The 24,138-nt window shown below is 39.2% G+C and overlaps 1 protein-coding gene and 1 pseudogene across 2 annotated transcripts; one reads left to right on the forward strand and one right to left on the reverse strand.

The window, feature by feature from the left end:
- Positions 1 to 3,961: 3,961 nt before the first annotated feature.
- Positions 3,962 to 11,522, reverse strand: LOC144528846 (meprin A subunit beta-like; annotated as a pseudogene). The gene is made up of 13 exons (XR_013502937.1): positions 11,243 to 11,522; positions 11,109 to 11,152; positions 10,862 to 10,940; positions 10,629 to 10,758; positions 9,700 to 9,878; positions 9,185 to 9,344; positions 7,902 to 8,051; positions 6,697 to 6,912; positions 5,857 to 6,085; positions 5,439 to 5,649; positions 4,538 to 4,714; positions 4,167 to 4,441; positions 3,962 to 4,006 (listed from the first exon to the last, which is right to left on the reverse strand). The product of XR_013502937.1 is annotated as a meprin A subunit beta-like (transcript).
- A 4,137-nt stretch (positions 11,523 to 15,659) lies between these two features.
- Positions 15,660 to 18,515, forward strand: klf1 (Kruppel like factor 1 (erythroid)). Its single transcript, XM_078264338.1, has 3 exons — positions 15,660 to 15,988; positions 17,294 to 18,152; positions 18,281 to 18,515. Exons 1-3 carry the CDS (start codon positions 15,914 to 15,916, stop codon positions 18,454 to 18,456), a joined length of 1,110 nt encoding a protein of 369 aa, XP_078120464.1. The 5' UTR covers positions 15,660 to 15,913; the 3' UTR covers positions 18,457 to 18,515.
- Positions 18,516 to 24,138: the final 5,623 nt, after the last annotated feature.

The raw sequence follows: 24,138 nt of genomic DNA on the forward strand, positions 1-24,138 counted from the left end.
AACACCGGGATGTAATAATCTGCAGCTGCTGTTGTCGGAAAAACACAGACGGTGCGTTCAATGAAACTGGTAATTTACAGTCTCATGGTGCATTCAAAGTTGTTGTTAAATTCATATGTGTGACTAGATTAAATATATAATAAACAAATACAAATTTTAAAATCAAGTTCATAAAGTCACTTTCTTTGCGTTCATTTGATTCCCAATTAAGATACACTGGTAAGAATGGCTTTCCATTGTTAATATGTACTTGTGTACATATTATGTAATTTCATCGTTTGACAGCCCTTGTTTATATACTGTCTGTTTATATAAGGTTGTTTATTGTGTAAATACGGTTGTTTTTATTACTGTTATTATTATTATTATTATTATTATTATTATTATTATTATTATTAATTCTATTCTATTTTTCCTTTCCCTATACTTTATGTATATTTTTTTCTCCTATGTCTACTTAATGTGTATTTGTGTTATTCTGATGTGTGTACATTTTCTTTTGAGCTGCTGTAGCACAGGAATTTCCCTACTGTGGGATTAATAAAGTCTATCTTATCTTATCTTATCTTATCTTATCTTATCTTATCTTAATGCAGGTGAAGATGTGCATCTGTGCAACTATGCAATGGGGCATGACAGAGATAATGGAGTAATGGAGTAAGGGTGTGCAAAAACAGAGTATGAATGATGGAGAACAGTTAGCACGTACAGTGATCGGACAGGAGCACAGACAGACGTGCTTTGAAGGCAGTTAGTGGAATAAGGGTTTTGAGTTTCAGGGTTTTTTGTAGTTCATTCCAATCATTTGCAGCTGAGAACTGGAAGGAGTGGCGGCCACAGGAGGTGTGGGCTTTCGGAGTGACCAAGGAGATACTGCTTGAGCGAACGCTGCGGGTGGGTAAAATAGTGACCAGTGAGCATAGGTAAAAATAGTCATAGCATAGTATGTCAAAAAAGTGATAAAAACGTCATAGTATAGTATGTCTAAAAAGTGATAAAAACGTCATTGTATAGTGTGACTTTCCTTTAGACATTTGACTAAAAAAATAAACAGCTCCTGATAGGAATCCAACTCCCAAAATAAGACTCCCCCACCTGACTTATTACAGACTGAGCTATGAAACAAATCATGGTATTGTATGTCGAAAAAAGTCAAAAAATGTCATAATATAGTATGTCGAAAAAAGTCATAAAAAAGTCATAGTATAGTATGTCAAAAAACGTATTAAAAAAGTCATAGTACAGTATATCGAAAAAAGTAATATAGTATGTCGAAAAAAGTGATAAAAAGTCATAGTTTTGCACGTTGAAAAGAGTCATATTATAGTACTTCTAAAAAAAAGACATTTTAATAAATGTATTATTATTGTTATTATAAATACATAAAAACACATATACACACAATATACTTTATATATAATTAATATAAATCAATTGTAATGTGTTAATGTTCATATTACTGTCTGTAGTTGTAATTTTTCTGTCTTGGGAAAAGTGCGGAGTCATGGTATTGGAGAACAGCAGCTGCCTCTTACAGCTAAAATCAAGCCTTTCCCTGGTTTTGATGTTTAATTAGCACACAAACAAAACGTGGTATCAATATAATGACCCCACTGTGAGCAACAGAAAGCATTTGCGAACACATTGATATATAATTTGTGTGGATAAAGTAAACAATGTGGGCATATCAGCGATTTGAAAAACTGTTACCCTGTGCTTTCGTCCATAAATATCGAGGATGTTAAACAACGGCTGTCAATGAAGGAATGCTTGTGGCTTTTTCCATTTGGATGCTCACAGATCCAAATGTATGAGTCCCATTGTTTTAATGAGCCCATTGGCTGAAAAAAGATAAGTTTATCTACGTTTTGACGTATAAATGGTGTATGAGGAGTAAAGATTGTGGCCTAAGAGAAAGTTAAAGAGAAATTTTTAAGACAATCTTTTCTCTCCTCTGCACTGTAGCTGTGACATTACCCACACTGAGCAGCTCTTAAAATGCAGAAAAGGCCCAAAGAAGCACTAATCTTATACAGTGTTAACGCAAAAACTGCAAAAGATATCAATAAGCGGAATCATTTTCTAATAGCTGATGGTCTTGTGAATAGAATGACATCTGTAGGTGAAAGTATGTGGTGAAGTGCTACTCCTAGTAGCACTTCGAAGGCGAAGAAGCCTAGAAGTATTTGAAGGTTCCTCCATTGACTTTCAATGTAAAAAAAAAGTATAAATGGTAGAAAAACATTGAATACAAGCAGAAATTCCCTTAAAGAGCTGAACATTTTGATATTTGAATAGTTTTGTAGCTGAAAGTATGCAGAAGTAGTAGGCTACCGAAAGTCAAACGGAAGAATCCGATAACAATACTGTGAATACTGCTAAATCAGCATTCCAATCACTAAAGCTGACAGATTAATGTAATGGAGTAAACAGTACAGTAGAAGTAGAAAGTGGCATGAAAAGAAAAGACTAAAGTAAAGTACAAGTACCTCAAATTTGTACTGTACAGCACTTGAGTAAATGTACTTAGTTACATTCCACCATTGTTCCTGGTACTTTTTTTTGTATCACCTCAGTCAAGGTTCTGAGTGAGCTGAGCCGACACTAAGGTGGAGCTAAAACACTGCCGACCACTGATTGGTCAGGGAGAGAATCATCACTAGCCCAACACAGGACATCCTGCACAAACCTGCCATTTAAATAGCCATGCTACTGTCAATAGTCACTGCAGTTTTCTTATTTATTCAACCGAGATTCAAAAAAGTGGCAGGCCGCAAAACCACACCGAGGTTAATTGATGAAGTGCAGACGTTCCTTGGTTTGGTTGCTGATAAAAGGATCCAGTGAGAGAACACACCATGTTGGTGTCGCGTTGAATATGATGTAACGGCAGTTAAATCAGGAGAGACTTCATTTAAGAGTGAAAATAGTTGAATAACATGATGCATAATAGGTTGATATGTTATAGTCTTTGGTAATTTGACTCCATTGCAATGTTAAATTAACAAGGGTTATAGAGGCCATGGATATATTATTTATTATTTATTCGGAGAAGGTTCACTGAGAGGAAGCCTCTCTTTTGCAGGAACGACCTGTCACATTCACACAGTTGCACATTCATACCTGGAAATCGCCCAGTACAACCACAGTCTGATCTGCTGGCCACTGACAGCCGTTTTTGGGTTAGGGCCTTGCTCAACGGCAGCTCAGTGGTGGTTATGAGGGAGGCACAAGCGCTGTTCTTTCACTTTCCCCACCCATGCTACATTTACACGTGGCCGGCTATTTTCATAAACGGACATTTCAACCTCTCCAATTTCAAAAATAACATCGTGCACAGCTGTCAGTTTTCAGAAAAGTGTTCGTTTACACGAACCCGTGTATATATGCCGTCAATGCCGTCAAGAGCATGCCAAACCTGTAGGTGGCAGTGTAACGAGAAGCTCAAGTCCATGTAAGTCCAATCAGAAGCTCAAAAATAACAACAACAAATCACTTCCTTGGCTGCCTAAACCTCCGTTTGTCTCAGTTTACATGCAAACGTGCAAATGAAGTTTTCCAAAATCTCCACTTTGGCAAGAGTTTTTAGAAAGAATCGTTTTCAGAGGCGAATTCTCCGTTTGCGTGTAAACGAAGGAAAATGTCTCAGTTTTTCACAATAACCATGTACATGTAAACAGGGTACCAGATTTGATCCTGTTGGTCTGGGGACTGAACCAATGACTTCCAGGTCACAAGCTCAATTCTCTAACCATCAGGCCGCAACTATCATGTAAGACTATTACACGAGGAGGGTTGCTGTGGACAAATGGTTCGAACATGTATGCTGTCAGAGATTTTATTTCAAACAAATTTTTAATACAAATTCAGATTATATATGATAATCAGTCACGTGACAATCTGATTAAATAGATCATTTAGTAATGTGCTCTGCTGGTGATTGTTTCCTTTCATCCGGACATCATGGAGTAGTGAAAGGAGATGGTAGATCTTTGGTCTGGTGCTCCTGTAATGAAATAGAGACGTATTAAGTACAGATTCTTCTAACACAAACTAAGAACACAACAGTTTGCTTTAGATGCTTAAGAACAAATGAGGAATGGTAAACTATCGCTAACCTAAATTGCAATGATGTGAAATACTGTTGACCCTGATGTTTAACTCACATTGGCTTCCATGAATCCAGGCATGTCCTGTATGATCACCACCTTGTCGCTCTCCTACTGTCTTCTCCTCCTCCTCATCCTCCAGGCGTTCCCTACGATCACCATGGAAACCACCAACATGACTGCTACCACTGACCCTGCGACAGCTGTGACCAGCATGGAGTTATCAGCAGCTCCCTGCAGAGCCCCTTGGTCTACAGCCTTCATCATCAGACCGGCGTCAGCATGGACAGCCGAGCGGGGAAGAGGCTGAGATAGCAGCAGATCAGATATATCTGAGGACAAGTAGAAGCACAACCGTGACCTTTCAGAGACAGGTTGATCTTAGATATACAGTACAGTACAGCTGTCACGTCTGAATGACTCCACACCTTCCAGACTGAAAACAAAGAAGGCATCTTCTTGTTTGATGAAGTTTCTGCTCTTTAGTCGGCTGTGAGTGATGAAGGCACTTGTTCCACTGCCTGGGCCTCGATAGTAATAGCAGCCATCAGACACAGTCACTTTACTGCCCACCTTCCTGGGATCGTCCCAGTAGTACTCAGTGCCTGGGAGAAACAGGTGAACTGTCTGACGAACAAAGCAACAATTCATTGTAAAAAGCAGTGGTTCCCAACCTTTTTGGTCTCAGGTACCCCTACAGCCCTGTCAGATGAACTCACTTACCTCTTCATCAATTCACACTGTATGTTCTAAATATAACACTGTTCATTATATAAAAGTGGATATTGTTAATTATTTCCTACAACTGAACTGTCAATATTGAAATTGGTTTGGTCAACAATTCTTCTACTACTACTTTGAGTGAAGCTGAATGTTTCAACCATTTATCCATTAACGTTACTCTAAGCCGTCACTTTTAGCTTTTTCAAATTTGAGCTTTTTTTAATTGTTTCTCTATTACTTTAGCTAATGATTCAAACTGTTTATTCATTACTTTTAACTAGTTATTTCTACCATTTATTCATTACTTTTATCTAAACTGCGCTTGCTTGCTTGCTTACTTTTCACTCTTACATAACTGCAACATGTAGTGTTCAGGCATTTAGTTGACTTCATGTTAATTTGTGGATATATTCTTCCAATCAAAACATAATTTCTATTTTTTTCAAATTAGTTGAGCTACTCTACAATCTTTCCACATAGCCCCTAGTAACTGCAGAAGTAGCCCCTGGAGTACACGTACCCCTGGTTGGGAATCACTGCTATAAAAGAACAAAATGAGTGGCTAGTGAGGCTTGCTACACTACAAGTTATCCCCTCATCTCTTACCATCAGAGGACTTCATGTCGGGGTCAGTGGTGACCATTCGGTGCATGTTCATTTGCTGTCTGATGTCAGACTGCTGATCTATCAGGGCCATAGTTGCCTGCTGCCACGGACATGGCCACTTGAGTTTGTGGTCGTTGGGACCTGAGGTCAGTTGGAAGTAGGTGGCCATTTTCCCTGGACTGTCACTTGTTCCGTTTAGGTACACACCGACCTACAGATCACAGAGTAGTATGAAATGATGTTAGGGTACTATGCAAGGATGTGACGATAATGTAAGTGAATTGACCATTTGCCAAATGCCTCCCCAGATAAGCAATTGACCAATTATAGCTTAGCAACCATAAATATACACAACAGGTATGTAAAAGCTTTGGATTTCTTCAAGATTGAGAGAATCAAACATTTAAAAGGCATTTACCGGGAAGGAGTAACCTGCTGGTGACAGAAAGCGAGGGCTGTAGAGTTTACCTCCTGCTGGTGTGGTGGCCAGCAGGCGAGTGATGTTGCGGATGTGCCAGACATGCTGAGGGCACTTTGTGGATGACAGGTTAATGTCATCCAGAGAGAAACGCCCTCAAAAACCACACGGCCCTTTTGTGTCATATTCAGATTGATGTTATGCAGTTCCCAGGAGCCCATGGCACCTCCTGTAAAGAGAACAGGTAGAACAGAGAATAGACATTAGTCTCTTTCTGACCAAGTAGTTACAGGAACGTAGTTATACTAACCTTTTAAACAGTTCTACTAACTACTCTCCCCCAAAACTGGTGTTGCCATTTGCATTCACATTATAGCATCGTCACTTGACTTTAGCGCCACATACAACAACAAACCAGCATGGAGGAGGCCATCGGAATGTTCCTGTTGTGCCTTGCCAGGATCCTCATAACGGAGTTTCTTGTGGATCCTTCCAGGTCCCTCTGCACCTCCTCGGTGACGTACATGGCCAGCAGTGCCTGCACCTCCGCATCAGTCCACTTTTCAGAGTTCAGCATTCCGTCCATTCTTGTAGTAATTCACGTAGTCAAGTAATTCAAGTAGTCAATGTTTTGCTAACACAGATGCATGACTTTTACAGATGGTGCGCTGCAAGTGCTGGGTTGACAGTGGGCGTGACTTATAAGTTGGACCAATCAACGTAGACCTAGGTCACTATGCGGAAAAGGGAAAAGACCTTGCCCTGAAGTAGGAGCTGAAAGAGTTACAGGAACTGCGGTCAGAGGAACTTAATAATCACCAAATTGGTTTTATTTGTTACCTGAAATACTCTTGAATAGCTTCAGTTTACCGCTGGGGTTGGCCTCATCATACTGCCTCACCCAGATATTGAGAACATCATCATCTGCCCCGGTGTTATGGAGGAAGAACTGCAGACACTGGGCTCCAGGTTTCGGGTAAAGCAAACGACTCTCCAGGAATGCACGGTCACCAGGTTCTGCAGAGGCTGTGCTGAAGTGCATGAAGTAGCCTTTTCCTGAGGGCAGGAGGAGACAAAGGGGCTAATATTGGGCCTCAGAAGTTTGTCACATTACATTTTATGGTACCATATTCAAGAACATACTTCATCATTGTCAATTCAGTATGTTTACTATGCTTATTACATTTCACTGGAGTTGTATTTTATATGATTTCATGTGACAAATTGATTGGTTGATTGAATGATTGATTGGTTGGTCGGTTGGTTGGTTGGTTGATTGATTGATTGATTGATTGGTTGGTTGATTGATTGGTTGATTAAAGTCTCCTCCAGTGGTACTGCCTGGACTTAGTACTAATTGGCCAAATTTCAGCAGAGACATCCATTACACTGTACTGCAATTTTGTTAAAGGCTAATAAATAATTTTCATATGTTTATTGATGACATTGACAATGTACAGTAATTCCCAGATTATGTTTCATCTTTTTATAACAAATAATGAAAGAAAACGCTCTAAATTCTATCTAATAAATTACTAATAAATTGGCATTGGCATTGTTTTTACTGACATTATGTTATAAATCACTTCAGGCACCTTTGTTTTTATCTTCAGACACTGCACACACACACACACACACACACACACACACACACACACACACACACACACACACACACACACACACACACACACACACACACACACACACTGATACACTAAACACCAAGGCCAGCTATCTATGAATGAGACTAGATGAGGTGATAAAGTGATTAGCTTTCTTTAATAACTGCTAACTGGACAACAACTTAGGGATGTGTATAATATAAGATTATACTGTAGCCTATACAGTTTATCTGCAGTTTCCAGTGTTTCATTAATAAAATTCAAATGTTCAAACCCAAGATGCCATTTCTTGTGGCTGCATTATTTCCTTAAAATTGAGAGTTCTAGATATTTTGTGACATATTTGGTATCTCTTGAAGCTTTTTCCAGCAGATTTTAAAAGGAAAGTCCGTAACAGGTATTTGTTTTGGTTGAGCCAACCTTTGCATTGTCCCATGTTGGAGAAGTCAGTCTGAGGCCCTCCGCTCACAGAACTACGTTGTTCCCACTCAGCGTTGCCAGGACCCTGAATCATCCCACAGATGTTCTCCTCCTCAAAGTTACAGCTATCCACAAAGCTAGAAGACTTGGCTGTGGAGAGGAAACAGTCACAATTTCATCAAGATACTTCGGTACAGGTACTGAGTCCTTACAGCAGCGGTTCGACACCAACCTGCGACCCTTTGTAGTAGTAAATGCCAGACTGTTATAGTTGTATGAATCATTTCTAATTAGAGCACCAGTCTCAATAACTATTTGATGGAAACTTCTTGTGTCAGTGTTTTTAATCAGGATACCTTTGGTCAAATGTGTTATCACAAATCCTGCTTTCTTTTGCCCTCAATTAAAGGAGTGATAAATGTGTCGATATGCCACAGTGCTGTCAGCCTGATAACTATGGGCTGATAATGCAGATAGAGAACAAAAGTGCCACCACACAAATATTGTTACATCATCTTGCAACAGAAGTTCACCTGGACCAAGAAAATAAAAACCACAGAACAGAAAAGAGCTGGCTGGTACAGAAGAGGATTATTATTTTTTTATCGTCATTGCAATATCAACTGGTGCAATATACAAATCGCGAAAGGCTGCGACATAAAGCACAAGACACTCAGTGATGTTTTGTGTTAGCTGAAAGAAAAGAAAAAGAAAGCTGCACTTTAAAATGTAACTCATTCTTTTTTTAGTGGTTCCAATTTATATTCAATTCAGTGTTCAATTTGTTCCATAGAAGAATGTTGGAAATTATTTCCTTTCATTTGTTTTAAATTCAGCAAGTCATTTGTTGTATTTTAGAAGAACACTGTAACCAGCAGAAAGGCATAAGTAAGAAACACTTTAATATCTGTTTATTTATCGCAAGTAATATCTTTATCGCGATATTCAACAACATCGCATATCACATATTTTCCTCATATCGTGCAGCCCTAATTAGAACCAATGTGAAAAACGTTTTTGAGTTCTGAGTTTAAAGTCCAAATTCTGAAAGGAATTATTATCAGAATTTGGGCTTTAATCTCACAATTCTGATTTAAAACTCAGAACTCAAATACATTTTTCACATGTGGCTCTAATCCTCTTCTGTAGATAGGTTATTATGAGATAAAAATAATTCTTATTTTATGAGGTGATTTAGTTTATTGATTGTTCCAACACTCAAAGTGCAGGTCTTATGTCTCATTTATTGGACACAATGACAGGTTGAGAATGAGATGACTCACTGCAGTTGTAGAGACGGTTGAGCTTGGTTGGTGACGATGGTGGGCTCAGAGCCAATGTTAAAGGATGTCTTTGTGTAGTGCATTACAGAGCGGTAGTCATAGGCAACACCTAAAGCACTGGACACTGCGTCATCGTATTTTTTGAAGTTGTGCTCTTTACCTGAGGAAGGCATTAAAACAATATCAGGAAGAATATAGCCCTTTGTTTTTGAAAATATATTCAGACAGCAGGCACGCATAAGGAGAAGAATGCAGGAGATAATACATTACTACATACACTAATTTGACAAGACCAGGTAGAAACCTAGTGTATAGTTGTAACTGTTGCCACAATTCATTTTGAAAGAGCAACGGCCAAATGGGCAACTCCAACCTGACCGAAGTCATCACTCACTCCGACCAATGGTGTAACTTTATCACTCAGCGACAGAGGGACAGAGCGACAGACCTTCGCGTTTATAGATCCCCCCCCCCCAAAAAAAGTGTTGAGATGTAATTCAAGGTGTTGTTATTACCAGGTTCAATGCGATCCCACATGATGTTGACATAATCATCACGGTCAGCTCTGGACTGCTCATGCCAGAAGCCCAGAGCGTGCAGGAACTCGTGCTCAACGGTTCCAAGACGATCACAGTTTTTACCAATGGACAGCCGCTGCTTCCCCGCACGCTGGTTGCCTACAGAGGAGAAGCATCTACTTAGAGGGAAAGCAAGCACTCTTGACTAAATGGTCTTTCAATCTGCGGAGAGAAGGCCATCATTTAGAGGATGACAAATACACCTGTAGATAGCCTTAGCTAGCTGGCGTTAGCTCAGAACCAGCCTCAGTAACACTTTCATTAGGTTTTAGTAAACTTCTCTGTGAGCAGTAATACTAATTTGTTTTGCCACTTGGGGACAGCAGATTGTATAGAGCTGGTAACAAACAGTGCCTATTTATGCATCTAGCAGACAAAGAACAACATTAGCATCATTTAGAGTCATGTTTGTGGTCAACTGACAACTGTAAGTCCAAATATTGACTCTCCTTTGAGCTCTAATTTGGTCATTGACTACTGAGAAAAATATGTGTCTGCTACATGTTCCACTATGCTCACCTGCTGGTGGTTAACTTTATCAGTCTGCCGCTTTATGCTGGACAGTTTATCAGAGGTTTTTCACTGAAAACGGCTAAAGTTATGTGCCATAAAACCTTACGGCACATAACTGAGGCGCTGAGGGGAACTGCAGAGTCTGATGATAATTCTCTGTATGTTTGCCACTACAAGACATTTCACCAGTTGCGTATATAAAAGTATTTATTAGTGCACATTCAAACCTTTGTTGAGGATGCAGTGATTGCATTAACATGTGTTGTGGCTTCATGTGTTAGGACACATGCAACGAGCAGGCATGTAATAAGCACTGACAGTTTGGTTCAAGAATACAGCGATATTAAGTGAACACAGTGCTCACTCCGCTTCCTTTGAACACAGAGATGTAGTTCTCCTCTCCTTTCCATGGCGTAAAGTCAATGCAGGTCTTCAGTCTGTACTGGTCAAATGCTTTCAGGATCACTCCCTTTGCATTCATGTCTACAGTACATGTTACATGGTGTACGACAAAGAAACATGAGAAAGCATCCTAATTTAGTGCATATCCATAATAACATAAGTACTAGGAATGTGAGTTTCTTACCCAGACTGTCTTCGAGATAGTAGGGAATGGTTGTTGGCCAACGATACTTGTCTCCTATAATGGAGTTTCTGCTGAATGTCTGATGGGAATGCAGTGAACAACAGGTATACAATTAGGGATGAACAAAGGAGTAACAGTAACACGCAAACTTCAACAGACTCACTGAGGTGAGTGCTTGTGGTCTTATAATATGTATATATATATATATATATATATATATATATATATATATATATATATGGCTTACTTCCTCCTGATCGATGTCTCCCTCCAGCAGGTCCAGCCCAGCCACTGCAAAGAAAAATTGTATTGGTTGATGAAAATCATCAGATGCATCGAGACATTATACAACAAAGCAAAACACAAATAGTGTCGGCAAACCTTCATTGATGTTAAAGATGTCCCAGTCATGGCCTTCATCAACATCAGTTTCTGTAGATGTAGAATCAAAAATATTCTGCTCAAAAATTGGATTAAAGGATGATATTATTAACGTAATTATTATTGTGCTGTGTATTTGTGCTATTAGCATTGAGCATTGCCCCACAGACCTGAGACATGTTTAAAATGTCACATATTTTAAAGCTTATTTATTTCTATATTTAAATTTTGCCATCTGACTCTTTAAGATTTGCAATAGACTTCCAAGTTGTTCTGAGTGAGAGCCCTTTTGGCAAAGAAGCACAGATTTATTTCAGGTATTCAGTTTGCTGACATCTCTTAAAGGGAAATATCGGTATTTTTCAACCTAAACCCTATTTTCCCATGCATGTGTGTCTAAGTGACTAATGTGAACAAAAATCTTTGAAATCGGTCTAGTATTGAGCGAGAACACTGTAACTGCAGCTGCAAACCAGGCTGCAATGTTATTCTATAGGGCAAATGTGCACCCTTAATTTCAGTTTTGGGGTTGTTTTTGCCACTGACAGGCTCAGATTGCTATTATAAGTGTAACTACATTACATAATTATGCATAACCACATCATAGAAAGACCATGGATGTATAGTGTGGAACGCGAGTGGGGAGCGAGGAGTTCCAGGGAGTTGTTTTGGAGTACAGACAGCGTAGCTTTGTGTTATCTAAAATATTTTCAATTGCACATTTCCAAATTGTGCCAACGAAATGTCAAGCTATATTGACAAAATTATATTTATGCCATGCATTTCTATTATTCTGTATCTATATCATGTTGGATCGTGCGTAAAATTAGGCTATTATTAATGTATGATTCATACATGAGGGTAATTCATCACTAATTCACTTTAATAAAGATACCAGCATGCATGCTGTTCTTGCCATCGCCATCGAAGCGTGGCAGCACAATATCAAAAACAGTGCCCTGCTTTAGTTGACCGTATTGCATCATACTGTGATGTTTGTTTGTGATACCTGTGTGGAGGTTTATTGTGGTCACTACTGATTATTATAGATTAGATGTGCTACAAAAGCAAGTAGGGCCTACATGCTTTCAGCTTGTTTCTTTGTAACAACATCAGTCCTCTTGTTCAGGCCGCGCAGGCAAAGAAAAAAATAAGCTTCCCTGAAAGCCATGGTATAGTTCGCACACTGATAATATGTGACTCACCTGTATCACCTGTCAGCTTAGCTGCTGCCTAGTAAATACATTAGAAAATACATTAATCAAAAGAGAAATTTGATTGTAAAGAATGATCTGATATTCTGGGTGACATTAAAGCAATGTCACTGTTTTGCACTGGAGATACAATATGAATGTTATGTTTCACAAAATGACTTACCAGTCCTAAGCCAAAGAACAGAATGATCCACCTGAGTGCCATGGCTCCCACTGCAGACACACACTCACTGTGTTGGTTCAACCTGCCTCAGTGCTGCTGTGTGCTTTCTTTTTGTACAAAAGAAGAAACACTGCAGTGCACGCAACATTCACATGATATACTAGTTTTTACGACTCAGGTTGAGAGAGGTTTGACACCTGTCAAATTAATTATTAATTTAATAGTCATGGTTAGGTTATCTAAGTACTGTAGCCACAATAATACACATACACTGGTGCAGACAGTTTGCACACACACACACACACACACACACACACACACACACACACACACACACACACACACACACACACACACACGAACCAAGAGTATTCATAACATTTACTGTCTATATGAAGTAAACAAATGAATTGTATAGACCTTCATGCATGCTCACATGTATAATATTATGAACAAGTAAAGAAGCAAGAAAAATACATGAAAACATAACTGAAAAGACTACATATTTAGAGCAAACACTTATTTATAACTCTTCTAAGGCCGTAGGCACATGGACACCATATGGCCACTAGATGGAGACAAAGATATATTGTTTTGTTTGTGTTGCTACTTCCATCATTTATATTGATTATGTGCAAAAAGAACTAAAAGTTTGTTACAAAATGAATACGTTTTTTTTTAAGTTTCTTTTTTAAAGACAGGCTCTTGACTAGACATACAATTAAAGAAAAGAAGAAAATAGAAATAGAAAATAGACACTAAATATACAGAAAAATTATGTCATATTAATATGGGTGGCTCTGACTACATAAAGCATAAGCATAAAGCTTATTTTAGTGTCTTCTGTCTCATAACATTATACTCACACAAATTCACAAGTTAGTCAGAAAATAAACTACAGATGAACGTGTCTGATGCAGGGATCTTCAACAGGGGGTCATCAGAGTCAATGCAGGGGGCATAATAACATATTATCAACAAATATAAATCCCCACTGATTATAGGCTTACTGGCCTATAGGTAAGGATGTCACTAAGGTCATCCACAGACAAGTTATAAGGATTCACTTTGCCAAATGTATGTTTTAACATTAAAACATGATTGATAAAATCATGGCAACAATTATAAGGCTATTTTAATAGCTTAGTATAATATGCAAATAATGTTGGTATAAAGGTTTTAGACCGCCCTACACGTTATTGTAGGCCCAGTTTAATATGCAACTTCATTTTATACAATATATGTAGTCTCTTTCAGTTAAGGGGTCCTTGGCTTAAAAAACATTGAAGACCCCCGGTCTAATGTGTTTACGGCAATAAAAAGGCTCCGTGGTGGATGTCCTGTGTAGTCGTCACTCTGAGGGAAAGAGAGAGTCTTTATCAGTGGTGGGCTGGTCATCAGGGATCCACAGCAGTCAGGAGTTCATTATCTGTGAGAAGACAGCAGCCTGCCTCTGCCCATGTCAACAGATAAACAGCAACCAGAATATAATCGCCGTTCACAAACAGGTCTTCTCAGAAGTCAGAGCAGCATGTGCTCCCTGGGAAGACAGTATTGGCTCCAACAAAGAAGATGAGGGTTTTAATTGCAGACTTATAAACTGAATCATGAGCTGTATTGCTTGTTGGCGTGTTTATGAGCTAATACCAATCTGCTCATCTATATATTATTATTCAATAATATTTGTTTGCATCATGTATTCACATTGAATGTCTGTAAGTAGCTCTGTAATTTAAAAAAAAATCATAGACAATTCTACTGAGATCTCTTTGTGGTGGAACATATATTGATTCAAACATGTTACTATAAACAGTTCACACACCATATTAACATGACATGTGCACACACTTCACTGTACATGCACCAACACACTCCGCACTCTGTGCCAAAGCATGCTTTATCAGATAGTGGCCAGACATCTGGTAGCCAAGTTTACTTGTGAATGAAAACTAACAAGAGAGAGCCCTGCACTGCTCTACTCTGCAGTGTTAGGGGGTCTGTTTGCCGCATTATTTTATAAAACTTCTAGTGCATTTTGTAGTGGCATTTAAAAGATTATATTATATATTGTAATTTATTATCCTGATATATTTTGTTATTTTTTCATCTTTAGAAATATTTGATTGATTATTGCTATTCATTTATTATTTATATATCGATTTGTTTTATATATACAATTGAGTTAAACACTTCCTTCCTGTTTTGTCTCAGAAGAGCTCTCATTGGGTTGCTTGGTTTACTTTAATTTGAATTTAGGGAAACTGTAACTGTACAATACCTGTATTCTGGTTTATGATTTGTTTTTATGTATTTTATTTTTATTTTGTCCTATTTTATTTATCTCACTTTATTCTATTGTCTAATGTGTTTTAAATGTTGTTTTAATTCATTTCTCTTCTTCTTTTTGTTCATTATTTCTTTCCTTATATGAAGCACCTTGAATTGCCTCCGTGTGTGAAAGGTGCCCTACAAATACACTTGCCTAAAGTTACTTTTACTAATCTTCCAATGACCTATAACCTAGATGGGATGATTGTTTTGTGTTTATTTCTAGACTGTAGATATACAGTAGCTGCCAGAGTGAGGACATTTGCAATTTATTTGAAATAAAACAATTATTGTTCGAATGCTCATTGTTATGTGATTTTCTATTACGACATTACAGCTATAGGCATGATCATTTGTACAAATTTGTTTAAATTACTTTCTTAAATAACTGTTGCATAATCATTTATAAAAAATAAAAAAAACTATAGCTTTCACCTACTGTACGTCACACTTTACCTTGTAAAACTTAACTTAAAAAGCAACTTAGTCAGTCCACAAGTTTCAGCAAAGGTTAACAGCGTATTTCCCTTTAAAGATGTTGTTGCCCATCTTAAAATACTGGGGAAACATTGAAAAGATGATATGGGCTTTGATCTCAGAATTTATATTTAGGTTTTGGTCTGGATATAACAATGAAAAAGGTGGGCCAGCAAAGTAACTCACACTTACGCTCCACCTCCTAACGGTCAAAACCTACACGAAAAAGAGAGATTTGAAGTTAGACTTGCAGCTGACAGATATAGACAAGAGAGAGGAGGGAGAGAACAGCAGGCAGCTTTAAGAACCTGTTTCTGTGGCCTTTTAACACTGAGCGGACTGTAACTGGGATGAGTGGCCTGGTAAACGGAAGTTTGACTTTCTGTTAGCTGGTCATGCAAAGAATAAAAAGCAAAACAAAAACAAAATAAAAGAGAAACTTCACTTTTGTTGCTACCACTGACAATTGGCGTTGTATCAAAGCGCTTGATGGCTGTTACAAAGGCTGCGCTCCCTTCCTTCAGCTCCTTCTCCAACCTCGCTCAATCCAGTGACAATATGAAGGTAAGTATCGTGTTGACTTCAGATGTTTCCTACACAGTGACAGAACAAAACTTGATTGGAATAGCGTACAGGGCTACCTATTGTATGGTTTATATCATTGAGCTGATTATTTGTACATTCCACAGATAAATCATTCATTATTTTACTTAAACTTGACAAATGTGTCAGTCTTGCACTTTAATGCTGAACTTGTGATTTGTTTGTAAGTTCTTTAGACAAAAGCATCTGCTAATGTAATGTAGCAATGTAACTGTAAAATCAGCGAAGGTCTGCAGGGAGTAAAATGTTAGTTTTATGACCTGGTTCAATTGATGTCTTAAAGAATGTGACATGCCCATACGTACAGTAAAAAAGTTATCGGTGACTGTGCTGTCCATCCTGGCCGCAAAGATTTCCCTTCCTAAAGTAGTTACAATGTAAGTGACGGGGGACAGAATCCATAATCCTCCTTATGTATAAAAATAACTTCTTAAGTTCAACTGGATCTAATGTGAGGTTTCAGCAGTCTGAGTCAGACAAATCAAGTTGGTATCTTCTGAAGTTAGTCTTTGTAGTAAAAAATTCCCACCTTGTGTTTTCACTGACAGTGTTTCCCTGCAGAGCCACAGTGGAGGGACACAAAGTGGGAATTTTGTACAAAAAAAAACAACATTTGGGAGATAAACACTTGATGATCAAGTGATTAACACAGACTGCTGATGCCTCATATTAGCCTCAGCTGATCATTCAGCAGCCAGTATGGACAGTAACAATTACAGCAACCATGTATGCTTTGAATGTACATATGGACATGTGGGTATTGTTTAAAGCTTTAGTGCGTAACTTTTTCATATTGTTGAACGTCCGTTACATTCAAGCCATTGCCAAATAAGTTGCTACAAAGCTAATCAAGACTATCAGCTCCACACAACTCTCTCTGTATTTCTCAGTATGGCTATGTTCAGAAAATTGTGTTGTCCGGCAACTTTCACGTGCAGAAAATCGAGTAAAGATAATAACCTCTTCTGAAGAGTCCATCATGTTTTTTAATTCTCCGTGTCCTCCTTTGCTACTAGCAACTGTGTTGTGGAGGCGGTGTGGGAGCGTGCGCAATCACGTAAGGCTTGTATCATGTGGACACGCCGACAGTTTTGTTGTCATTACTTAGTATTCCTCATGGCGGAGACAGAATCTACGCACTATAGCTTTAAGACAGACTTGCAAAAACTGTGTACCTATCCTTTAAATGCAAAAGCAATGTGCAGGAATGTCTTATTTTCAATATGTTTTCCTTGGTGATCATCCCTTCTCTCCAAAACCGTCTAGGTGTGGAAGTCTGAGGGTGACTCTCTCCCTTTGGACTCTCTCAGCAACAAACTGTCACCAAGCAGCTCTGAGCAGCTGCAGGTCTCTAGAAAAACGACAGAGGAGCTCCTGGATGACGACAGCCAAGCATCCTGGGACATTGAGTTCCTGCTGTCTGATTGGAGCAGCCCATCGCCTGACCTCAACCCCTTTCAGGACAACAATGATCACCAGCTGCCACAGTTGGACCCAAACACAGCGTACCAAGAGGTGGCCCTGGTTAAGGAACAACCAGGACAGGAGCATCTGCAGATAAACACTGGCTGCCTCATGACAGAGCTCCTGTCCCCTGCTGAAACCACAACGTCGGTCCAGCCGGAGCTGTACCACCATGGTTATATTGACGACCAAACAGGTCAGATTTCCTTCCCCAGTCTACCTAACGTAGATCACTTTGGGTTTACTCAGGGAGGCAGTGTGGAGAGGCACAGCAGAGGAAACCTCACTAAAGTCTCATCATGGGACTTTAATTCTTACTATTCCCAGCAACACCCCTCCATGGTGACCTACCCCGACAGCAGGTTCATACCACCTCAAGCTGTGACCCCTGAGGCTCGACACTACAGCTACATGCCACACTTTCACCACAACGCCACCCTTTTCTGTGACTACACTCACAGACAGGCCACCAGTCATCTGACCCTTCACCAGCAGCCCCTGCTGGTTGGACCACAGCTGCCCCCTGGTGGGGTGGAGGGGAAGCGTGGCCGTAAGGCTCCAGGGAAAAAGAGGCCCGCCAGCCACAGCTGTGAATACCCTGGCTGCAGCAAGACCTACACCAAGAGCTCACACCTCAAGGCTCACCTCCGCACCCACACAGGTACAACCCCATTGGCTCTACAACTGAAACAACAAAAAGTCTGTCACAATATTAGTCTCAAGATATGATTGTGTCTATTTATTTTGTTTTCTATTTGATTACCATCTGTTTTATTGTTAACTCTTCAGGGGAAAAGCCTTACCAATGCTCATGGGAGGGCTGCAGCTGGAAATTTGCCCGCTCAGATGAGCTGACGCGTCACTACCGCAAGCACACGGGCCAAAAACCCTACGAGTGTCTGCTGTGTCAGAGGGCCTTCTCCCGCTCCGACCACCTGGCTCTGCACATGAAGAGACACACCTGACCTGATACACACACACACACACACACACACACACACACACACACACACACACACACACACACACACACACACACACACACACACACACACACACACACACACACACACACACACACACACACACACACACACACACACACACACACACACACACACACACATCTCACACACACACACACACACACACACACACACACATACACACACACACACACACACACTCTCCCACACACACACACACACACACACACACACACACACACACACACACACACACACACACACACACAAATCACTGCCATTTAAACAAAGATATTAAAAGGTACAAGATTTGGATATTCGTTATAGTTTGAATTCATGACCCAAATCAGTACACTGAACAGTTACATTTGGGACTCATATTAGGGACCTCAGATATTAACTGTTCATCTTCCCAAAATTACCTTGAAATCTGCACTTGGTTATCTGGCTGATTAAGAATACAAGCCCACATGTAGAGTAGACATGAGAACACAACCAGTGGTAGGATGACATCACAAAACATTGTGTGCATGCTGCCTCGGGGGAGTTTTTGGTTTACTTCAGAAGACAAATGAGACAAATTTAATTCAGAAGCCTTCGATATATGAAATACTTTCATCTTTTTTTTATTTTTATAAATGATTTATATGCACGACTTAAAGAGTCACCATCAGGTAATGACTGCTTACACAATAACTTTTAAGAGTGATATAGCAATGCACTCCTATAATAACATTGTTGGACTAAAAAAAACCAATATAAACATCAATGTGGCAGAATCAGAGATATCGTTGCATTGCGTGTACATTACCCACAATGCAATTAGGCCATTAACAGTTCTGTTGAAGATTTGGGTGTGGCATGCTAGTAGCGGCTAATATAGCCGCTACCCTGAAGCAGAGATAAGGAGCGGGCTACAGAGTTCTGGTAGGCTCACTTCTTTCTAACTTCACACACCCAGATTTCTTTCATTTTCAAACTTGTATTCTTCAAGTGACATCACCATCATCACAAAAGGCTTTAGACTAAACTTTTTTACACACACACACACACACACACACACACACACACACACACACACACACACACACACACACACACACACACACACACACACAGCACTAGTACAATAACACACTCATGTAAAGTTTGCATGCTTTCAGCAATAAGGGCCCCTTAGACAAAAAATACACACGGTGGGCATGTAGCCAGCAAATATTAACACTAAAAAAAGACCTACCAAAAAGTGTGTGTGATACGGGTTATAATACAATACACAGCAGTATGTCCTGTCGGATCTCATGGCATGTCTGAATTCCCTTTAGAACTTTAGTTTGTAATATTGAATATTGTAATACAAATAAATAAACCATAAAGTATATGTTGTGAGTATTCAGTAAATGCAGGTTTATGCATTTTTATCACCTAACTCTGTTTGATTTTTTGGGGATTTTTAATTTAAGAAAAACATATATGCTTTTGTCTCTCGCATCAAGCAGAATTTAAAACTGTAAATAATCCAGCATCTTTCTCAGTTGTTTATCATCTAAACATGTGAGCAACATATTTATTAACATAATATTTTACATCAACAGAAGATACTATATTATTGTACAGTGTTTTTTTTATTCTCAAAAGAGTGCTTTAAAGTCTTGTTTTTATTGTCATAATTCTAATAAAGACCTCTAATGCTGTAAAACTGTCTCAGAGTGTGACATGATTTATTCAGGCAGCTGATCCTTACAATAACCATGATTTCAATAACGCAACATTTAAAGTGCTTTACTCACAGATGAATTTGTCCTGCATAACGCATATGAATCCAATTAATACAGTACATCTTTCTTAGAGCTTTTCATGAGTCATTCTCACATGTAATGTCAGCCTTTGATCTTTAGGTGGCAGTCTTCTGTTAGTATATCAACCCTTATGGCGTCAGCAGGCCGTTGGCAGCCATGTCTGCATTGTTTCTAATCTGGGTGAGGGTGAGGCTAGGATAAGAATCTTCTTATGTAACTCGGCACTCACTGATTCATCCTGATTATGTCAGATGATGTAGGGCCGTCATGACATTATGGAGCTCTCTCTCTCTTATACACTTGCACAGACTTACTTATAAGTCTGTGCAGTAGTAGTACTTATACGCACACACACACACACACACACACACACACACACACACACACACACACACACACACAGAGAAATTCATTTGCAAGTACTTTGAGTTTTGTTTCGTGTGATTCAATGTGTAAAGCTCCATCAACAGTCAGTTTAGTTGCACGAAACATCTCAAGCGAAACGTAACAATGTGCTGGGTGTTTTGGTAAAGCACCAATAAAATACAATAACATCACAGTATATAAAAGAAAACTGCTGATTGGGATCAGAGTAGTCTGGATCAACCAAAGTACATCGCCAGGATAATTGCCTAGCATCCGGCACAGGATGTCCCTCTAATCAGTTGTAGAATGTCTCTTTGTGTAATGCCGTTTTCAAACTCTGTTCTCTTTGGGAAACAACAAGAAACTTCGAGCTAGCAAGCTAAATGCTGAAAATGGCAAGTTTTGAATAAAATTTGAATTGTGCAACAAGACAGGCCTGCTTGATTTTTTCAGGGAATTATTGTAAAGATATTCAAAGAAATGTTTACAGCATTTTCTCTCTAACTGGAACGTTTTGGGAACGATATAAGAGGATTACTGTGGTAAGAGCAAATTATGTTTAACCATGTATCCAGCTAATTTAAATAGCTCACGTTACTGTATTGTGTGAACAGTTAACTTCATTTAATATTGTATGTGGCGTTTTCTTTTGCAGGGTGCAAATGTTCCACCAAAACAAGTTCCTTCCCAAGACTGTTTTGCAGAGCCACCGTCACTGCGTCGGGAGCTTAGCGCTGGCAAAGACGATTGTTATTGGTTTAAAGAAATGCAAACAACCCAGTGTTTTTTTCTCCTATCCTAGTACTGTGGAGATAGGTCTGGCAATGTGAGACTATGCTCAGAGTTACCTTTTGTATATAACATATACTTTAGAGATCACACATCCATTTTAATCCCAAAGATGAACAACATCCTGTTGCAGTTTATCTTGTTGGTGATTTATTGATATAATTAGCATAACTACAAGGTAAACATGATAGAGGGCAATTTGTTTGTAGTTTGAAGTATATTGGCTTTAAAGGGGCACTCCACCAATTGTTCACATTTCAGTTTACTCATCATGAAGAGAAGAGCTTAGCCTGTCTAATCAGTTGTAGAATGTCTTCTGTGACTCTGGAGGGAGCTTTCCAAAGTGTCTCTCACAGGTCTTGCAGCAAAAGATTGTAAAGGCTTATAGCAAGTTTAATAGGATTTATTTATTCCTACTTGGCCCAAAGGAAGACAGGTACAAACATACTGGTTTAGAGGTGTAGTGATTCACTTTATACTTGGAACAGTAATGCGCTCCAGTCCAAGTTTCCTCTTTGGCTTAGATGGCATGATGTTAGCAGACAAGCGGGGAGATGAGCCCACACTGTGCATGCACATCACAAATTCATTAGTGTCCTACTCACAGCCAAATATATACACATGAAGTAATCCTAATTATAGTGCTGCAGATATACTCGTGGCCATTAATAATCTGTTATCAACTGAGACTGTGCTCGCATAGTAAGCTATTACACATCAGCAGATAAATCCACAACTTCACTGATAGGTTAGAGATGGTTATGAGGCTCCATCTGCAGAGTGAGTTTATTTTAGTGCAGCGTCCAAGGGTAAGTGATTTGAGATTTAGAGTTGACACGAGGACATGAGGCAGAGCTCTGACCTGTAGTGCCCTGAAAAGAACAAACAAATTCTTTCTATTTCCACTTTCTAGCTCCTCCTTCCCTGTTTACATCATGGTATACTTCTAGAGAGGGTATTATGCAGTCATGGCAATATTCAAGCGTTAACAGTTTGCAAATCAAGCACTGAAGCATGAACAAGACATGAAATATTATATGAAGTATATGAAATGTTTTTCTTTTTTTTTGGTGTGAGCTGCTAAACAGATCAAAGGTGAAAATGTCATTATTATAATCTTTGTGACCAGGCCAAGGCTTAAAATCTGTACAATGCCAACAATGCAATGTTTTCATGCACCAAGTTTCAAGCAGGGGACAACTGCTCTGTAGATTTGTATGTTTCATTTTCTGTAAATCCCCACTGCACAGTGGAAAATAATCAATAGAAAAAGCTCATTAAAACCACTTAATTTATTTGATTTATATGAGAGAAAGCCAGCCACATATCCAGAGGGGAGAACCATGTTTCGTCAACATGGAAAACAGAACAACTTGAATGCCGAGCAGCTGAAGCAAGGTTGACTGGGGACAGATGAGTAATTGAATTCCCTCTCTCTTTCTTCTTTTTCTCTGTGGAGAAATGATGTATGACTTGGAGAGGATATGTGCCCATTGCAGAGAAAACACATTCAACTCATAAAAACCTATTTGTATTTTTGAATATAAACCATATGCCATCAAGAGTTGATATTTTAAACTATAACTACAGCTATCATGGATTTGAAAATGAACACTTTTAGCTACCTAAAGATTATAGTAATTCTATCCAAAGACGTATTGTTTTAATCTTCCTGCAGGCACAGACACACTGTAACATCCAGTGTATGGTAACACTGTGTGAACTCAGCAGAACACTTTGACGCAGCAGAGCAACTTCACTTACAGTCACAGTAAAAACCACATCAATTCACAGAACAATATATTGTAGTGTTGATATTTCAGGAGCTCTGCCTCTCCAGTCACCAGTAGGCATCTATAAATGGATTTTCTCTGCATTATTAAACCCTGCTACTTCAGGACAGCAGACTGAGATATTTATCCACAGTTTGCATTCCATCTACTTTTATATTTTACAAGAGCTACACATTCATGGACAGAGCCAACCTGACAACTCAAAGGATTTCTAAATATAAACTCATCTAGCAGAATAAGGGTATGTTCTCACTCCCGGGAAAGTCTTCACTAAGCTAATTTACTGTATAATAACTTTGTATGGGTGTGTGGAATTATTGACCATACTGTTTGGGATGTACTGCGATTACACAACCTCACATAATGGCAATCTTGGCCTGATGTACAAAAGCAGGATGAGGATTAGAGTGGTGAAAGTCGCTGCAGTGCTGAGATTGTTGAGAGGGACTGTGGGGCCAAGTGGATCAAGGGATGTTAAAAGAGGTAGGGAGAGAGAGGGGGTGGGGGGGGGCTAACCTTAAAGGGATACTTGTTTATACCTGCTTTGCATCAGTAGAAACCCGGTAGCATTCATGTCCCCCTGAAGCGAGCCTTCTCTATATTGTGGGTCTGGAAAAAAGCCTCTAATGACGCAAAAATCATCATTTAGCGTAATCTGAGACATTTTTGCCCAGAGGCTATGGACTACAGCCAGCTAGTTTCGCATGTTTTCAACCTGCCCATAGGGGGTGGGACTGTCACTAGCCGATGTGACTCCAGTGTCAGACATCTTGAATCAGCAAATTCACGGCTGTGTTTATATTCAGTGTTTACAGCCCACCAAGCACTAATGCTACCAATGCGTTAGCTGAACTTTACTATAATGTGTGCACTAAATGTAGCCTGTTTCGTATGTCGTTTTTATATATTTTAAA

The sequence above is a fragment of the Sander vitreus genome, chromosome 2, assembly GCF_031162955.1.
Source record: "Sander vitreus isolate 19-12246 chromosome 2, sanVit1, whole genome shotgun sequence".
NCBI classification, from domain to species: Eukaryota; Metazoa; Chordata; class Actinopteri; order Perciformes; family Percidae; genus Sander; species Sander vitreus.